The 17,367-nt window shown below is 57.4% G+C and overlaps 2 protein-coding genes across 4 annotated transcripts in view; both read right to left on the reverse strand.

Annotated features, from left to right (window-relative positions):
• The window catches only part of GDF1 (growth differentiation factor 1), a 5,218-nt gene extending 4,122 nt beyond the window's left edge, over positions 1-1,096 (reverse strand). The window contains exon 1 of the mRNA XM_056337402.1: positions 790-1,096. Coding sequence (XP_056193377.1) covers positions 790-1,066 — 277 coding nt within the window. The 5' untranslated portion in view covers positions 1,067-1,096. The remainder of the gene's footprint in view (positions 1-789) is intronic.
• Positions 1,097-1,234: 138 nt separating this feature from the next.
• Positions 1,235-17,355, reverse strand: CERS1 (ceramide synthase 1). 3 transcript variants are annotated; one of them, XM_056337410.1, is made up of 7 exons: positions 16,023-17,355; positions 6,835-6,994; positions 6,149-6,329; positions 5,658-5,819; positions 4,461-4,608; positions 3,708-3,856; positions 1,235-3,240 (listed from the first exon to the last, which is right to left on the reverse strand). In XM_056337410.1, the coding sequence occupies exons 2-7, from the start codon at positions 6,947-6,949 to the stop codon at positions 3,198-3,200; spliced, it is 798 nt and encodes a 265-aa protein (XP_056193385.1). In that variant the 5' UTR covers positions 6,950-6,994; positions 16,023-17,355; the 3' UTR covers positions 1,235-3,197. The 3 variants fall into 3 exon arrangements, with proteins under 3 accessions (XP_056193385.1, XP_056193384.1, XP_056193383.1); XM_056337409.1 differs by lacking the exon at positions 16,023-17,355 and adding an exon at positions 14,993-15,248; XM_056337408.1 differs by lacking the exon at positions 16,023-17,355 and adding an exon at positions 14,921-15,247.
• Positions 17,356-17,367: the final 12 nt, after the last annotated feature.

Here is a 17,367-nt window from a genome sequence, read left to right on the forward strand (position 1 = left end):
CTACTTAACCTCTTGGTGTGTTATTTTTCCCCAGCTGTGAACATCTACCCCCCCCAGCCAGGCTGTTGTGGGTGCCGGCTGTTTGGGATGGAGGGGAAAGGAGGACAAATGGCAGCAAAGTTTAGGAGCGGGTAAGCTGCCTGCTTTAGCCAGCCCAAGGTTTTCATGGAAAGCTGGAACCACAAGAGAAGCGAGCTCCGTGGTGTCCCAAGGCCTAGAAGACACCAATCAAACAGTTCCCACATAACTGAGAACATGGCTCAGAGGGGCCACAGGCTGAAGCAGCCAGATGTGCCCCAGGGTCAGCCAGAGGCATGAGGACAAAAAGGAGGAGGGGGGGACACAGCCAAATGGCCAAGCATCTCATCCCTGCCCGAGCATCTGGTCCCTGCCCTGAGCTGGGTGCTGGTCTCGCAGCTACTGCCCAGGCAATGAGTCACCTCCACTGCCACAAGCCCAACGGGCCACGCCGGTCACCCAGGATCAAACCAGCACCTCCGGACTGCTTTAAGCGACGGCAGGACAGAGCCCGACAGGGCTCCACACCCTCACCCTGCCACCTTGCCCACCGACGTGTTTCTAAACCCTAAATAATTGTATCTGCAACATCCAGAGGGACCAGAGCCTACAGAGCAGTGACTTCTCCTGGAGGGCACTGCCCTGTCCCCCCCCAGCCTCTCCTGCTGCACCCCAGAGATGGAAAAGGAAGGACTGGAGGAAAAAATCTCCCAGCCCAGAGATCAGAGGGGCTTCCCAAAGTAAAGGGCCCAAACTATGGCGTTTCTGTACCTTGGTCAGCGAAGACACGGATGATGTTCCCAGGGACGTTAAATTCCTCCACCCTACAGCCATCTGCCAGGTCTTTGTTTGCCGAAGGCATCGTCTTTCTCTTCTGGAAGATCCGCCAGAGCACAGAGGGCACAGGAACGGGGGATTTGGGGCTGGGCTTGGCGCTCAAACCCAAGGATTTTAAGAGCAAACTTTCCTGCAAGCTTAACTCGGTGGCCAGAACGGTGGCAAGCAGAGCCCAGGCAAGGCTGGCCCTGAAGCTGGGGAGAAGCCCCATTGCTGCTCTCCCTCCCGCAGACAAAGGGCAGCCGGGGCTGGGACCTGAAGCCAGGGGCCAGGGGGGTGTTGATGGCCTGATTGGAGCCTTTGATCTGGTTAGTGCTCAATTAGCACAGAGGGATTCCCAGGATTGGGCAGAGGATGGGAGCAGTCCCTCCAGGCTCCCCCGGACCTGTTAACCCTTGAGGCTGCGCGGCAGGAGGGCAGCTGCCCTCCTCCCTCAGAGCTCCCACAACCTCTCCCGTATCTCCACACCATCGAGGGCCAACGACAAAGTCCTTGGTGGCAGGGAAGAAGCCACTCTTCCCCACGCAAAAGTACCAGCAAGTCCAGCCCTGCTCCCATCCACCACAGACATCCCACCTGGACCCAGGGGGAGACACAGATCTGGGTCTCTCCTTTCTCCCTCCTCCCACATCAACTTTATTTCTTTTTTCAAAATTCCATCGCCGCATCCAACACTTCTCTCAAGGCCATCAACTTCCAGCACACCAAATCATCCGACCCTTCAGCTCCCCGCCGCACACACCGCCCTGCCCACCAGCCACACAGCCCCAGGGCCAGGACAAAAAGCCACCAGCACCCCCCTGGGCACGGGGTCCCTGCCCCAGCCAGGCAGAGGGGCCCCCCTGTCCCACAGCCCCTTTCTAGCCCTCGCAGCTGCAGGCAGCGCCACTGATGTTAGACACGCACGCGACACTGGCCAACGAGTTACCACCAAATGCTGAAGCTGGGCAAGCCAGTACCGCAAAGACTCAGTTTACACACACACGTACTGCCCGGGTGCTGCTGTCCCCCCAGATCGGTGCCGTCACTACCCCGACTGCCACGACCAAGCAGCAAGAAGCCTGGGATATCAGTTCCCTTCATTTTCTCTTTCCTGCAAACCCCGCTTGAAAGCCAAGGAACTAAAGCACCGAGATGCCAGGCGATGACAAGCGAGGTGACAATGCCTGCCACCGCTTGGGACAGCTTCCATCAGCCCCAAGTCACGTTTTCCTTTCTGCTTACCAAGGAACTTTCCCCACGGCTCACATTGAATCAATTCAACAGACCAAACAAGAAAAAAAGAACAATTAACCACCATCTGATGCCTGGAATTAATGCCCTGAATCCCCCCCGCCACCACCTGCTGCCTCAGCCGGGAGGGAGCTCCGCTTCCCAGGGAGGACCCAGGAGCTGCGGGTCCCAGCCCTGCCAGAGGGAAGCAATGGGGCAGGCTTGGTCTGGGGGGGCTGCGAGATCCACAGGGCTTCCCAGCACCGGGACACAGCCCAGCGCAGCCTCAGGACCCTGCAGGGCTCCGGGCCGGTGCTGCCTGGAAAACCAACCCTGGGAGCAGGAACTATTTATTCGTTACTTGAGCAAGCGCAGACGTTGCTGGGTGAGAGAGACCCTGCAGGACTGGGACCGGCTTTTTAAGCAACTTAAATCTCCTGGCCCTCATCCATCAGGACAGGAGGCTGGAATAATGCTCCAAGGGCTGGGCTTCCAGGGAGACCCGCTCACAGGACCTGTGCTGTGCCCCCAGACGTACGTGGGCAGCTCCGTATGGGTGACCCCTCCTGAGGGGGAAGGCTCAGGGGGGGCACGGCATCACCTCCCTCGTCCCTCTGGGCAGCTACAGAGCTGGCTTTGGGCTCCCCTTGCCTGGGACCACCCAGTGATGCCAACGGAGGAGAGGCCGCTTCCCTCCCCTGTTCGATGCTGGGTCAGAGGACCCTCCAGGGGCTGCTGAGGAAGGGTCGGCGGGAGGGTCCAACCATAAAGAGAGGAGGAATCACAAAGGGGCTGAGAATAGCCAAGGGACGGAGCGACAGAAGAAACACCAGGGGACCTAAAGCCAGCTCCAAATCCTACCTGGACCAGCAAAGTCACCAGCCTCTCAACTGAACCAGCACAGGCTGGCTACAGAAACACGGCAGCACAGGTGAAGCCTGGTCACAGGCAAGCCCCAGGAGGGGCCTGATCCTGTCAGTGGCATCTCTTCCCCAGCTCCGGGCAGGGGATGGAGGGGTGTCGGGGATGAAGTTCTCCTTGTGCCTTTCATTTGCTGGGTTTGAGTATAGGGTCCTGGGCCAGTCCCCAGATCCAGCCAGGCTGCCCAGGCTGCGGCGGCCACGCTGCCCTTATAACCGCTTGTCTTTCACAAGTCCGTTCTTCAGGTGCATCCTGCAGAAGAGACACGGCAGGCAGTGAGGCTCGGCCTCCGTGCCGACTCTCCCTCCCTTACTTTCACACATTACTACCCAGGTCAGCCCTCTCGACAAGCTCACAGTTTGTCCCCAGTCAGCCAGACCTGCCCTGTGGGATCCATCCTGCCAGACTTAGTCCTCACCCCACGAAGCGCAGGTGCTGCTCAGAGAGAACAGGCTCAAGCAAAGAGCTGGTCCTGCAGGGTGAGCAGGGGAGGATCCACAGGACAGAAAGATGGAGGGACGCACCGCGATGCCCAGGCATGGATACACAAAGCTCCTGACGCCTGCAGCAATGTTTTACACTCTGCATCAAGGCATCCTGCTCTTCTGCCTTCCAGCCCGGTGCTGAACCCTTTGACAGTGGTGCTGGGAGGTCTGCCAGCATCTCTTACCCCAGCCCGCAGATGCTGTACACGTGTCACCCCCCCACGGCCCACATACCCTTCTTTCAGAGCGTTGGGCAGCTGGAGTCCAGCCTCTTTCTTCTTGGCCATCGTGGTTTTCTTGCTGTCCTCCACGTCGTACTCGCGCACGTCATTCACCTCCTTCATCTGCCCCATCAGCACCTTGGCCACAAACAGGACGATGTACTGGTGGGGGGAGAGACACCGTCAGCCACAAACTCCGAGCCGCAGAGCTGTTCCACCCAAGCTACTCGCACCCCACTGGCTAAGGGGGACCTTCCTCCACTGTCTGTAACCCCAAGAAGGGCAGGGCAGGTCCCTCGGGATGGCCAGAGCCCTGGGACGTGGCCGATGACCCACAGCAGGGGGAGGCAGCACTCCTGCAACCACGCTTCACCGCTTTCCCCCCCCCAGATGATGAAGCCTGATGCCATCCTGCTCTACCCAGGGTCGAGCTCACCGCCCTGAGCCCTCCAAGCCCACCCCTCTCACCCCCTCCCCAAAGCTTCAGGGGATGCCGGAGCATTGACACCCATATCAAGTTCCAGCCTGCGCCAGCTGCTGTTATCGCTCTCTCCCCATGGATCCCCCGGGGGTGGGTGGGTGAGAGACAGTCTGAATTCCAGCACAGAGGAACCCCCCGGGCACTGACACCATCTCCCTCCTCCCCTCCATGCCACCCCCCCAGTCTTCTGAAGCATCCTGCCTCCCTCCAGCTGCCCCAGGGCAGGCAGGCAGCAGGCGCCCTGCAGGAGCAGCCAGGCAGGGGTCGCTGAGCCCCCCTACTCACCAGGAACCAGTAGATGTTCATCAGAGTGAGGATGAGGAGCAGAGCATTGAAGAAGAAGTAGAAGGGGATATTGGGGACCGACTGGAGGCTGGAGTAGCAAGTGGCGTAGAGCACCTTGAGGGGGAACCAGTAGAGACGGAACCAGAACCTGCCAGGGCAGAAGGAGCAGCGTGGGAATAATGGTCCACAGGGATCCCAGGGGGAACAGGGTGGGAATAATGGTCTGCAGGGATCTCAGGGGAAGAACGGTGGGATTAACGGTCCGCAGGGATCCCGGCCCACAGGGATCCTGGGGGGAGCAGGGGGGCATTAACGGCCCACAGGGATCCTGGGGGAGCAGGGGGGCATTAACGGCCCACAGGGATCCCGGGGGAGCAGGGGGGCATTAACGGCCCACAGGGATCCCGGGGAGGGAGCAGGTTCCCCTCGCACAACCTCCTGCCCCCAGCAGCCCCCCTCGCACCCAGCTGTCCCTGCTCTGGGCATCGGGCCTGGGTTCCTGGGTCCAGCTCTGGGCAGGGCTTCACGCAGCTCCCGGGAAAGGAGAATGTGATTTCTGTGGGACGCGGCACCTGAGGCAGGTCTGCACTGCAGGTTGCCTCAGCTGGATGGGCGGCAGGAGGGGAACATAGCTGGAAGGTTTTCCTACTCCAGCACCTCCCCACTTTATCACCAAACACCTTCACTGCTCTCCTTCCCTCAAACTGGGGGCTCTTGCTGCTACGCCCGCTCTTCCGAGCAGCCCGTGGAGCGGGAGGAAGGAGACCAAGGCACAGATTAGGAGCGACAACCTGTTACCTGTCTACTCTTCATCTTTTTTTCTCCTGCCTTGCCCCAAGAGGAACAGCAAGGCTGGAATCTGGGACAGCCCTGCGTCCCATTTCCTTCTTGCAAAAGCGCTTCTGACTGCTAAAACCAAGAGAGCGGGGAAATGGGAACAGCTCCTCTCCCCCGGGGTCATTTGTCATGCTGCAAAGCGACATTTCGCAGGCACTTCTGTGGTGGCAGACGGCAAAGTGACTACAGAAGGATTCCAAGCTCAGCATGGGGTCAGGCTCTGCGGGAACCTCTTCCTGAGCAGTTTTGGAAAGGGCTGGTTCCCATGCGCACAAAGCCAGAGGTGCTGGGTACCCTGAGGCGCTGGAGGGACCACAAGAGCTGGCAGGGACAGTTGGAAGTGGGATCACACAAACTCACCAGCTGATGCTGAAGGTGAGGCAGCCGATGTTGGAGATGATGTCGTTGAGGCGATGATAGACACCCCCCCGGTGCTTGAAGTAGACGTTGAGCTTGGTGAATTCCAGCTGCACGTCATTGACGTCGTGCAGGAAGAGCACAAGGATGCCCACGTTGTGGTACCTGCAGGAAAAAGGGGCGCAGGGAGGGAGATGTGTGGGATGCGGGTTGACATCAGCACCCAGCACCCACAGTCCATCACACCAGGAGTGGACTCGCTCCCTGAATAAACCAGACAGCCAGACCTGGCACGGCACAGCGTAGCAACGTGCGTAGTGGTGCAACAGCTCATGAGCACCAGGATTGCTGCGGGAGCACGGAGGCAGGGGAAGCTCCACGGCAACCCAGCCGGAGTCCTCCTGCTGCGTGCCCACCAGATGCACGTGAGCACAGAACAGCTGCAGCTTGTGCTGCGTAGCTGCCCGGGAGCAGCGTCACAGCAGGGACCTCACCTGAAAGCGTAGGAGAAGGCTATGAGGGTCAGCGTGACCACGTGGTGGAGAAGCATGACGACAGAGTCCTTGCGCCACGTGTCCATGTAGGCGGTGGCATAGATGGAGTGCCCGTAGAAGCTACACTGCAACAGGTAGGCGATGGCGATGTCCGTGGGCACATCCATGCCCTTCTTCCAGTCTGGGGTGGGACAAGAGACACCCGGGTGAGCCCAGAGCCTCCTTCAGCGGCAGAGACAGGGGCACGAAGAGCAGCGAGCACGAGCACGCAGCCGCCAGAGCTGCCCCAGCGCTCCAGCTCCCTTTCAGGTCATCACAGACCCAAAGGCTGGAAGGGAACACAGGTATCCTGGCTCCCACACTCTGCCTTGGGCATTAGACCCACTCCCCCCCAGACCTAAAAGGGAAGCCTTGGTTTACTTCTCTCCTGCTTTAACTACTCAGTCCCTCTCCCCTCCTCAGCCGACACATCCCAGCTCCTGCCACCTGCAATAGCCACTAGATGACTCTCTCTGTAACGAAATGAAGGGAGACAGCCTGTTGTGCCTTTCGGTACCCACAGCACCATAAAGGCAATTTAGAGGTTCAGTCTCCTCTTTCACCCCAATTCCCATTCCCTTGGTCAATCCAGGTGCCCTACGACCCTGGACACGCTAAGCCATACCCACTTCTCCCTGGTTCTTTACCATAAAAGACAGATGGTGGGTCGTAGAAGAAGGGGTAGTCGGTGAAGAAAAGCAGGTAGATGCCATATGACCAAGATAACGTGTAGAAAAAGAACTTCCAGGCACTCTCGGGCATCTTGGCAGCATCTTTTGGCTGCAAGTTGCACCACTCCCCGAAAGGCTGTGAGGAGAGAGGAGAAATATCATCAGACAGGGCGAAAAGTCAGGCCCTGGAGAGCCCAGGGCAGCTCACCCGGCCTCCAAGAGATGTGAACGCTGCGTGTGCCACCAGACAGGGAAAAAACAGGCTCACTAACCCCATTTTTCTGGCCTTTACAGCACAAATAAGGAGGTCCAAGAGAGCCTGGAAAAGCAGGAGGCTGGAGATTCTGCCACTCAGCCTTGGCCAGGGTGGGAAGCTGTGAGAGGAGAGCCTCAGAGAAGGCAGGAGCCGACGGCGCGCACCATGGTCCGGGCACCACTCCATCACCCTCGCTCCGGGAGCGGCTGCCCACAGCCAGCTTTTGCACAACAGAGCCAATAACTCATAAAATAAAACCCGAGTCCTATCTGCACAAGGAAACCCAGAAGGGGAAGCTGTAACGAGACTGCCCTACGTGTATGGATCTTGCAGCATGGCCAACTCCAGAGAAGAGCTTTCCCAGTGAGAAAGCAGTGGCTTTGCAGAGTTGTAAACACCCGGCTGGTGCAAGATGCCCCTGCATGTGCAACCAGTGCTGGGGGGGGGGGGGGCAGCTTTTTGCAGGTAATGGAGCACTGGGACCTCTTGCTCTCACCCTCACCCACGTTCCCAGAGCAGCTTTTCTAGCTGACCAGTGCTGAAATGCTGCTGGTTTCCCCCCTACTTGTGGTTTGCAGCACCCCTCCCACCTGCCAGGACTCAGAAACAGGTTGTGAAGTCTCCCCAGATCCGGCCAAAGCGAGGGAAGGGAGGACAAGCAGTTCTGCAAACGGCTCGTGCTAATCAGAACGAAACTTTCTCACCCCGATGTCCCCACAGTCCCGTGGCTGAGGAGCATCACCCAGCTCTCCCAGCACTCACGCTCTGCAGCTGTGGGAGAGCTGGGCCACCGAGAACCGGGACAACTCGGAAATTGTTGCAAAAGCAAAGCCCCAGCACTGAACAGCAAAACAGCAGCCGACGCTCCCCTTCGCCTCAGCCCACGTGCCGGAGCACGGGCGATGCTGCACCCCGAGCATGCCCAGCCTGGCTGGGGCTCCAGGCGTGGATGTTTTCCCTCCGTGGCAGCTGAGCAGCAACAGGCAGCGTTTCTGCTTCTCATCACAGCGTGACAGAGCCCTATCAGCCCGGGGAACCTCCTCCTGTCAACTGCAGGGGAGCAGCCGGCACAGGGGAGCGCGTTGCTCCAGGTCCGCAGGGAACCATCGCTGCCCCAAACACGGATAACACCCAAAGGCACCCGGCTGAGAGCTCCCCGGGGAGAGGCCAGATAAGCTGGAGATGAAAACAAAATGCCTGCAGAGTAACCGTACCCTGCCCCAGGTCAGCACTTTTTTCCGGCTCCTCCATGCCCCCAGGCTATATTAAGACCCCAGCTGTCCCCAGGCAGTGGCTGCTCTGGCTTTTAGCCCCTCTCAGCATCAGATTTTCAAAGGACTTCACTCGAAGCATTGTCCCAGCCTCCAAGTGCTTTGTTTGAAGCTCCCAGTTTCCCAGCATTGGGCAGACCTGGATGCACCAGTCCCACACAGCCCTGCCAAAGCGGTCCATATCCCCTCCAACAGCTCCGCTCGCCCCTACGCGTCTGGCATGCAGAGCGCGGCCATCCTCATTGAGACCAGGACCGCGCTGCTGCCAAGGCTTCTTCCAAGGTAGGAAAAAGAGGAGGAAGCTCGAAGGGTGAATAAATAATGCAGAGACAAAGTCCTTAAGCCCAGAAAGCATGAATTATTTGTGTCTCCATACAGTGGAGCATAGAAGCAGCTCAGCTATGGGGACAGCTCACCACACTGCCATGCCAGCGAGTTGCAAAGCCCCCTGCCCCCTCAGCTGGGGCTGGATTTAGGATGCTGAGCTCAGTCCCAAATCCCTGTTGCAGCCTTGCCGCCCATCATCTGCCAAGTCATTTCTCTTCTTCTTTGTGCCTCAGTTCCCTGCCTGCAAAGGGGAAGGAACACCACATGTCCACCCCGGGGAGACAGAGCTGATGGCAAGGACCATGGCCCATGGGGCAGGCACACGGTGGGAGACACCCCGCATTTTGCAGGTGCTTGGACCCTTGGTGGAGATGGCAGCAGCACAGTGCATCGCTGCTGGGAGCCCGCCGGCACCGCCTGGCGAAGGGTCCACCGCCAGCATGGCAGTGGCTCTCAGTCCGGAGCAAAAGCAAAACCCAAGGAATGGCTACCCCACTGCAGCGTGTGGCAACTAATGCTCAGAGAGGGTTTAGCCCTCGCTGCGCATATGGCTAATGACAAGCCCTGGCCAGAGCCCTCCTCCTGCCTTAGACAGCCACGGGGCATCCCCGGCTGTACCCCGAGCTCTACAGAGATGGTAGCTGGCTCCGGAGCAGACACAAGGAGGGAACCAGCAGCACCCAGCAGGCTGGGGGGACAAGTTCATGCCCGTGGGGAGGCCCCACCGAAACCTGGCTGGCTTGCACGGGAAGCGCGAGCCAAGGAGGTGCACGGAGCAGCCCACGCAGGAGGTGTGTGAGCCCTCTCCCTGGGGGTGGGAGGTGTGCGAGGTGGGGGATGTCCCCCTGTTACCCGGCTGCCGTTCCCACGGCAACAGCACAGAGATGCCCTGTTGCTAAGGGTGACGGATGCTGCGGCGGGAACAGCGGATCTGGCTCCGGCTGAAAGAGCCCAAGGCTCTTGGCAAGTGATGTAATGGGGCTTTGCTTAAAGGGCAACCAGCTCTTCCTCCCTCCTCCTCCTCCCCATTTCCCCCACGCAAACCTTCAGAGGCACCTTCTGATTCATTTGCAAAATTAACCAGCCAGGGGGACGGGACTGTTCCCCCACAGCCCGGCCCCACACCGCGGGAGGGGGGGAAGGAGCGGAGCAGCGGGTGAGAGCGCGCTGCGAGAGCGGTTTGGAGCTGGAAAGAGAAACCGAATGGAAACTGTCGCTGCCCACAGCTCTGCTGAAGTGTCAAAAAAATACTCGTAGCAAAAAGCAAACACATGCTCTCTCCCTTTTTGCAGCCTCCGGCACTAGAGGAAAGCTGCCAGCCCCCTTAAATCTACAACCAGCTAAAGCAGCAGGACACCAGTCCTCCCAGCAGCCTGGCAGGCTTGCAGCGATGGGCTATGAACCACGGCTTGTTACAGAGGAATCGCAGCCCCCAGACCGCCCCCGTCGCCGCTGCCACCTCCCCAGGCTGGGGACCAGAGCCTGGCCAGATCCCAGCCGTGCCCGTCTGGTCCTGGGCACAACGCGTTCCCCAGAGAACACAAAGGACTGGCTGGCACGACGCAGCCCCGGCCCAGGGAACTGGCAGCTTTACATCAGCTTTTACTCCATGGGGATGAGAACAACGAGCAAGCAGAGCTCCGAGGCCAAACCTGCCATGGCAAACAGCTCCTGCCCCTTCCACCGCAGCAGCACAGCTCCCTGCGGCACCGTGCTGTCCCCCCACAGCGGCAATGGTGCCTTTCCATCCCAAGGGACTAAATCCCCTCCGGACCCAGCCTGGACACCGCTCCCACCCCCTGCCACTGCAGGGATGAGGTGCAGAGCCTGCAGAAAGACCCATCACTGGTCTCTAAACCCAAAGAAATGGGTCTCCTGGAGCCTGTGGACCCGAGGGCAGCAGCCGTCACCCTGCTACAAAAGGGGACCGAAGGGAGCGTGGCATGGAGAGCTCCAGCTCTCACTGCTCCATCCCTACACCAGGGAGCAAACTGCTCAGTGCCTCAGTTTCTCTGCCCACCCAGCAGCTAAGACACTGGGAAGCTGCGTTAGGCTCTGGACAAGACTTCCCAGATAAATAGGTAGAAAAAAAGCATTGTGACAACAGCAACAAACCAAGAGACATTATTTCCTCCTCTGCAAGCGGTAGAACGTGCCCCTAAGAGCAGAAGACAACACTCTTTGAAGACAAGACGCATCTGCCCGCAGGGTGCTGCGGGGGCTGAGTAACTCCGGGTGCCCAATGCTGACGCAGCAGCACAGGGCGAGCAGCCCCCGTGCGCAGCGGTGGCAGCTTCATTCCCAAGAAAAGACCCATTGTTGTGGCTTTCTCCCCTCCCGCTTCCAGGGTTTGTGCTTGGAGCAGCAGGACGAGCCAAGGAAATGCCGGCGCAGCAGAGCCTTCTCCCACCCCTGGGCTGGGTCGGGGTCCTTGGCTCCCGGCAGAGGTTGCATTGGGTGGCCAGTTTTCAGGACAGCAGTAATTCCTGCCTCCAAGTCGCACGCCCGGCACTGGGGCTTGGAAAAATGAGTCTTGGCAATACTGTAGGGTGGAGAAAAGTTGCATAAATCACTGACAGGGATAAGAGAGACCCTCACTTTCCAGCTTCCACGGGGCTACACTTCACACACCTAGAAGCCATGCTTTCCAGAGCATATTTTTCAATTTACACAACACTTCTCCTTGCAGACGACACTGCAATGCCCTACAAATTTTGACAGCAAGCTGACTAGCGGCTGGGCCAAAACCAGGAAACATTCACCCAGTGCAGAGAAAAGGCAGGCGGCTCTTAGGGACGGGGGCGATGCCCGACAAACATCACCAGCTTCAGAAGCAGCTTTTACACGAAATGAATTTTTCTCACTCATGGATTTACACTTCGCTGACTTTGGGGACTTTAACTCCCAGCAGCAAAGGTGGCTCAGGGTAGTTTGGCGCCTGCCTCGCCTTGCCACAGTTATGGGGGCTCACCTCCGTGCATGAATCCAGGGGGGCTCTTAGACCTGTTCGGGCTCAGCGCATCGCTTGAGACCTGCTGGTGAAAGGAGCCAGCTAGGGCAGGCTCGCCGAGCTCCAGCCACTGCCCCAGCCTCTCCCCAGCGGCACTTGGCCTCGGCAGCGCTGGGCTCAGCTGCCCTCCAGGGTGTTTAATGAACGCAGAGATGCTCAGGTTGCTGCTTTTTAATCAAACTCCTCAGAGCCTGGCTGCAGCCGCACTCCACACAGGGGACACAGCAAGGGCAGTGGCTTCCAGAGACCAGCAGAGCCCAGATGCTGGTCACAGCAGGGGGACAGGGGACACAGGCTGAGCGAGGGGCTTCCAGGGGTGGGAACACTCACCTGGAACCAGCTTGGTCCCCATTTCTGAAGGTGGTCAGCAGCTCCAGCGAGCTCATACCATCACACGTGCCCTGAGTATCATTCATGTTTGTGCACTCAGATGTCAATGGACAAGGAGCAAAGACTCTCGGGCCAGACCCCAGAGGGAAGGATCCATCCCTCAGCCCTTACACGGATGCCCATGCCCCCATTATAGCTGACTGCGGGGTCTCTCCCTACCGGGTAACCCACACCTGCTCAGGTTAAAACCAAGCATAACTCATAACTGGGATCTTTCCTACACCAAAACAGCTCCTTTCCGTGTTTGCACCAAGTGAGGATTTTGTGAAGAAGAGGCAATGGGCCAAAAATTAATCTTTGTTCTAAGGATGATGGGAAACCTGCGTCTAATGCACAGGGACCGACCCAACTGCTGCAACAAGCGAAGGTCCACGGTACCAAATCCCAACCAGACCTCTCCCATCACAGGCACAACCTTCCCCACTCCTGCAACCCAACCACAAGACCCTTTGTGACACAGATGGCACGGGGTAAATGCTGCTGTGGCCCTAGAAGGGAGCAAGGAGCCCACCACCTCTCCTCTGGATCCCGCTGATGAAAACAGGCCATGCAGGCATCGCGGGAAGAGGCGTACAGCTTTAATGCGCTCGTTTCTCGGAGGAGCAGCCATGGCCAGAGCTAAGTAAGGTGCACTTGACCCTCCGAGCCTTGTGGTAAGTCACTTCTTCCTCAGATGCAGAGGATCACAATCCAAGAGGCAAGATTTATTATTTATAAATAACGCGCAAGAAGGCAGCGCTCTCCAGGCACCGAGTGGATTCATTTTTGTAACTGTGTTTCAGTTCTTGCAGGGAACATGAAGAGATTCCAAACGAGGAAGGTGGCTCGAGTCTGCACCGGGAAGCCGAGTCCCGAGCACGGGACCCTGGAGGTCTTTTTTCTCCCCGACTTTCTTCTTGAACAACCCCGACTCCACCGCTGCCTGTACAGGGGCCACGCAACACAAACCCATTTGCTAAATGCTGCCAGAGGTTTTAGAGGAAAGCCACAGCCTCCATCTTTTCCCATAGCAACTCCAGCAGAACAAACAGAGAAAAACTTCAGATCCTTTTAAAATACACAGAGTTGTCTCTCCCTGCCACTACCCTTCCACCTATTCGCCGGGAGAAGACCAACGCTATCACCATTTCACCCGGCACCTCTCTCATCACTATAACACATGCAGATGTAGCCACAAGAACCAGCTCTGATCACCCCCACCCCCCCTTCTGCAATTACAAGCGTGACCCATTTCTCCGAGGGAATGGTATCTCTGCGTTCGTACAAGCCACCGAGCATCCTGCTTTTCTTCACGCTCTGACCACCGCTCTCCCCGTGACGCTGAGCCTTATGCACGGGGCAACTGCAGCATGAAGGAAACAAGAGGGCGTTTGTCACGACAGACCCAGGGTCACCTCCAACCTCGCTCAGCCCAGCGGCAGCACCGCACGCTGCCCATCGGTAGCCACAGGCAGCCGGGGTACAGGTAACAAGGAGAAATTCGGTCCCCCCAGACGGCCAGCGTGCCACCTCGCCGATGTGCCACTCCAGCAGCTTCAAATGACTCCGGGGGACTGAGCCTGGAACCTTGCACAAGGTCAGGATCCACCTTGTGTTACCGGATAAGCAAAGGCAGCTCCGCACAGAAGGAAGAGGCAGTTTGAAGGCAGGTCGGCAGCAGACAGGGCAGAGGGGACAGCTGTCGCTCCCCAGAGCCTAATTCTGGGATGCAAAGCAGCTGTCTTTCAGAGATGCTGAAATCAGAGATCCCTGAAATGGGATGCAACGCATCCGTGAAGCAGCCTCCAAAGGAAGCCATTCACCCAGGGAATAAGGCCTGTCCTGCGTAGCTGCAAAGAGCCACACGTGCTCTTGTAGCTACTCAAGGCCTCTCGCCTACTCATGGGGAGGTGAGCAAGGGGTCGTCTCCGAGAGCCAAGGGCTCTCCCCTGACCCAAAACACTCCATCTCCCTTACTTCTGCCTTCCGAGTCCTGTGGAGGCCAGGGTAAGCGCGGAGCGAAGCGCACAGCGTCTCTAGGAAAGCAGCGTGGAAGAAACCGCCTCATGAGGCGCGGACGGAGCCATCGGGAGGAGAGGGGAGCTCAGTTCCGTTACCGACGCTTTCCACAGGGAGAAATTAAACAGAGCTGCTCTCCACTCCTGGGTACCCCCCTGCTCGCCCTGCCCCTGCCAGCACACCGCGGGAACAGGGAGGGGACGATGGGCAGAGACCCCTCGGAGGCTGCGAGGTTGGGGGTTCGCCTCCCTGCGCTCCCAGGAAGGTCAGCGCAGCGCTGCAGCACCGCAGCCACCCCCACGCCATCCCTCCCCACCGCCGCACCGGGGAGGGAAGCGGGGAAGGCCATTTTCCCTGCAAGCCGCGGGTGACACACAGGAATGTGGTCCTTTCCTTTCCGTCCCGTCCCCCCCCCCCGCCCCCCCCCAAGGAATCCTCATGGAAATACCACCCCGCAGCCCCCGCGGGGATGTGGCTGCGGGGGGAGCGCTCCCGGTGGAGGGGGATGCTCGTTCCTCTAGGATGCTGCCCAGGGGGGTCGGGCAGCCCTCCTGCACACCCCCCCCAGCCCGCGGGGAAGGGTCTCTCCAGGGCGATGCAGCCCAAGGCGGGGGAGACGGGCATCCCTCCTGCAACATCCCCACCCCCCGGAGAAGGGGCTCTCCGGGACGAGCCTGCCGGGATGCAGCCCGGGGGGGGACGCGCATCCCGCCTGCGACCCCCCCCGCCGCCCGGGGGAAGGGGCTCTCCCAGGCGACGCAGCCCCGGCTGCCGCCCCCCGCCGCCCCCCGCGCCCCCGGCCGCACTGACCCGAAAGAGGCGGCGGGCGGCGGCGCGGCGCAGCGCGGTCCAGGCCAGCGCGCCCAGGGCGCAGAGCAGCACCTCGGGCCAGCCCAGCCGCGCGTTCTCCAGCCAGGTCCGCCGCGCCAGCTCCCAGCCGCAGTCCCCGCAGCGCCGCGCCGCCGCCGCCAGGCTGCCGTAGCCCCGCCGCAGCAGCTGCCCGTAGCCGGGCATGGGCTCGGGAGGCGGCATGGCGCTGCCACCGGCTCCGCTCCGCGCCGCTCAGCGCCGCCCGCCCATGGCCCGCCGCGCCGCGCAGCCGCCGCGCAGCCTCCCGCCTCCCCCCGCCGCTACCGGCGCCCCCAGAGCCGCCCCCCGCGGAGGAGGGGCAGCGTGCCTTGGGGGAGGGGGAGCGGCGCCTCATTAGGTGCCCGCTAATCAGCACTTAATCGACACGCAGCGGAGCGCCGGCTCATTAGGTGCCCGGCCATCAGCACACTCACTGAATTCAGTCATATGTATATCATTTATACCGTATTTATAGGATATAAAGACATATATGATTCTTATTCGATATATATAATATTATATATCATTTTATCAAACATCATATACCCTAGAAATACGATATAAATAATATAAATTATTATTCATCGTATATATTATATGTATAATTTATATCAAACAACAATCATATACATTATTTATAACCTAGAAATACGATATAAATAATATATGATTATTATTTGACATATATAATATATATAATTTATAACAATCATATGCATTATTTATATCCTATAAATAGGATATAAATTATGATTATTCGATATGTTATATATCAATATATGTCAAATAATAATATATATTGCTTATATCATATTTATAGGATATACATAATCATATTTATATAAAAATTATGCATGTGTTGTATCATTATAGATCAAATAATATTATTTACAATATTTATGATAGAAATAATACATTATTCTTCTATATATTATATATGATTTAATCATTATACATCGAATAATAATCATACATCGTATAAATGTGATATAAATAATATATATGGTTAATATTTGATCTATATAATATATGTTATATATACTGTTATATACAAGCTTCTTACGCAAAAGGCAATGCCACTGCTCTCCCGAGCCGTGACAACAGGCTGCAGTCTCTCCGTAGCACGAGCCGGACACAACTACCAACACTCTGGGATCAGGAGATGACGACGGACGATACAACGACAGCAAACTGCTCTGCCTGACCATGGTGCACCTTTGGGTGGCCCTGGGGGTGCAAGTGGCCCGCAGCGCTTTGGCAACACTGCAGTTCCTGCAGTTCTCCATCTGAAAATGCCCAACTTAAACATTCACCCCTAAGTGTTCAAAGCGAAACGCTGCTCCACATCTTTTTTTCCATACCTCCCAGCAAGAGTCTCGAAGCAGCGGAAGATTCATCCCTTCCCCACAAAGTGTTTCAGGGTGGAAGCACCTGGTGACCTTCCACTACCACTACAGCTCAGCTTCGGCACCTGTTGCAGCTTAGAAGGCTCTGGAATAACAAGATGCACCTGAACGAATACAAACACACGCTCCCAAAAGGTCACCCCTGATGAAATTTTTACTGAACGCCTCCTCCAGAAGGCAGGCAGTGTGCGCTCCCGCTAGCTGCTGATTCATAGAACACAAACCTTGTTCTGTATATGTTTAAAATTAAAAGTGATAGACCTACAGTCACGTAGACAATTAAACATCTGGGTCATTTGGAGAAGTGTGAGTTTAAGATGGACATTGCCCTAAAACTCCAACACTGAAATTGTCTCATGGTGAGGCACAGCAGGAACCTCGGAACGGAGGCGCTGCAGCAGCGCAGCCGGGGTTGGGATTCAAGCACGGAGGGTCCAGTTGTGTCCTAACGCACCAGGACAATCAGCTAAATCGCAGCTGTGGGATCCCTACTGCTGGAGATGGAGAATTATCAGCACCATCATCACAGGCACTCATGAAACTGGAACTGGAACCAGCTCAACAGGGAAACAAAAAGGCAAACCGCAAGTTTTATCTCATTTCTAGTCACTCCTCTGACCGCAGCCATTCTGTCTTCAGGTTCTCTGGAACCTCTCTAATTGCTCGGGGGGCAGCAATGGGAAAACACAAACTCTTCCCCTCAGATCCGAACAACATGTTCCCCTATTCTCACACTGACAGCGCTGGCTCCCGCTATGCCACTTGCTTTTATTGTTTACATTTTTAAGTCAATTTATCATGGCCCATCAAGTGAGTAATGGCTGCCCTGAGCACACAAGCCCCTTTCACGTCTCCCTCAGACAGCTCCACAAAGGAAACATTCATTCCAAACTGGACCATGAATAACCCCTCATTGAAAATAGCTGCTCGCTAAACAAGCCAAGGAGAGAGACAATGAGCCCTTTCAGAGCGATCACGGCTGAGGTGGGCACAAAGGAAATG

Source organism: Falco biarmicus, chromosome 4 (genome assembly GCF_023638135.1).
Source record: "Falco biarmicus isolate bFalBia1 chromosome 4, bFalBia1.pri, whole genome shotgun sequence".
NCBI classification, from domain to species: Eukaryota; Metazoa; Chordata; class Aves; order Falconiformes; family Falconidae; genus Falco; species Falco biarmicus.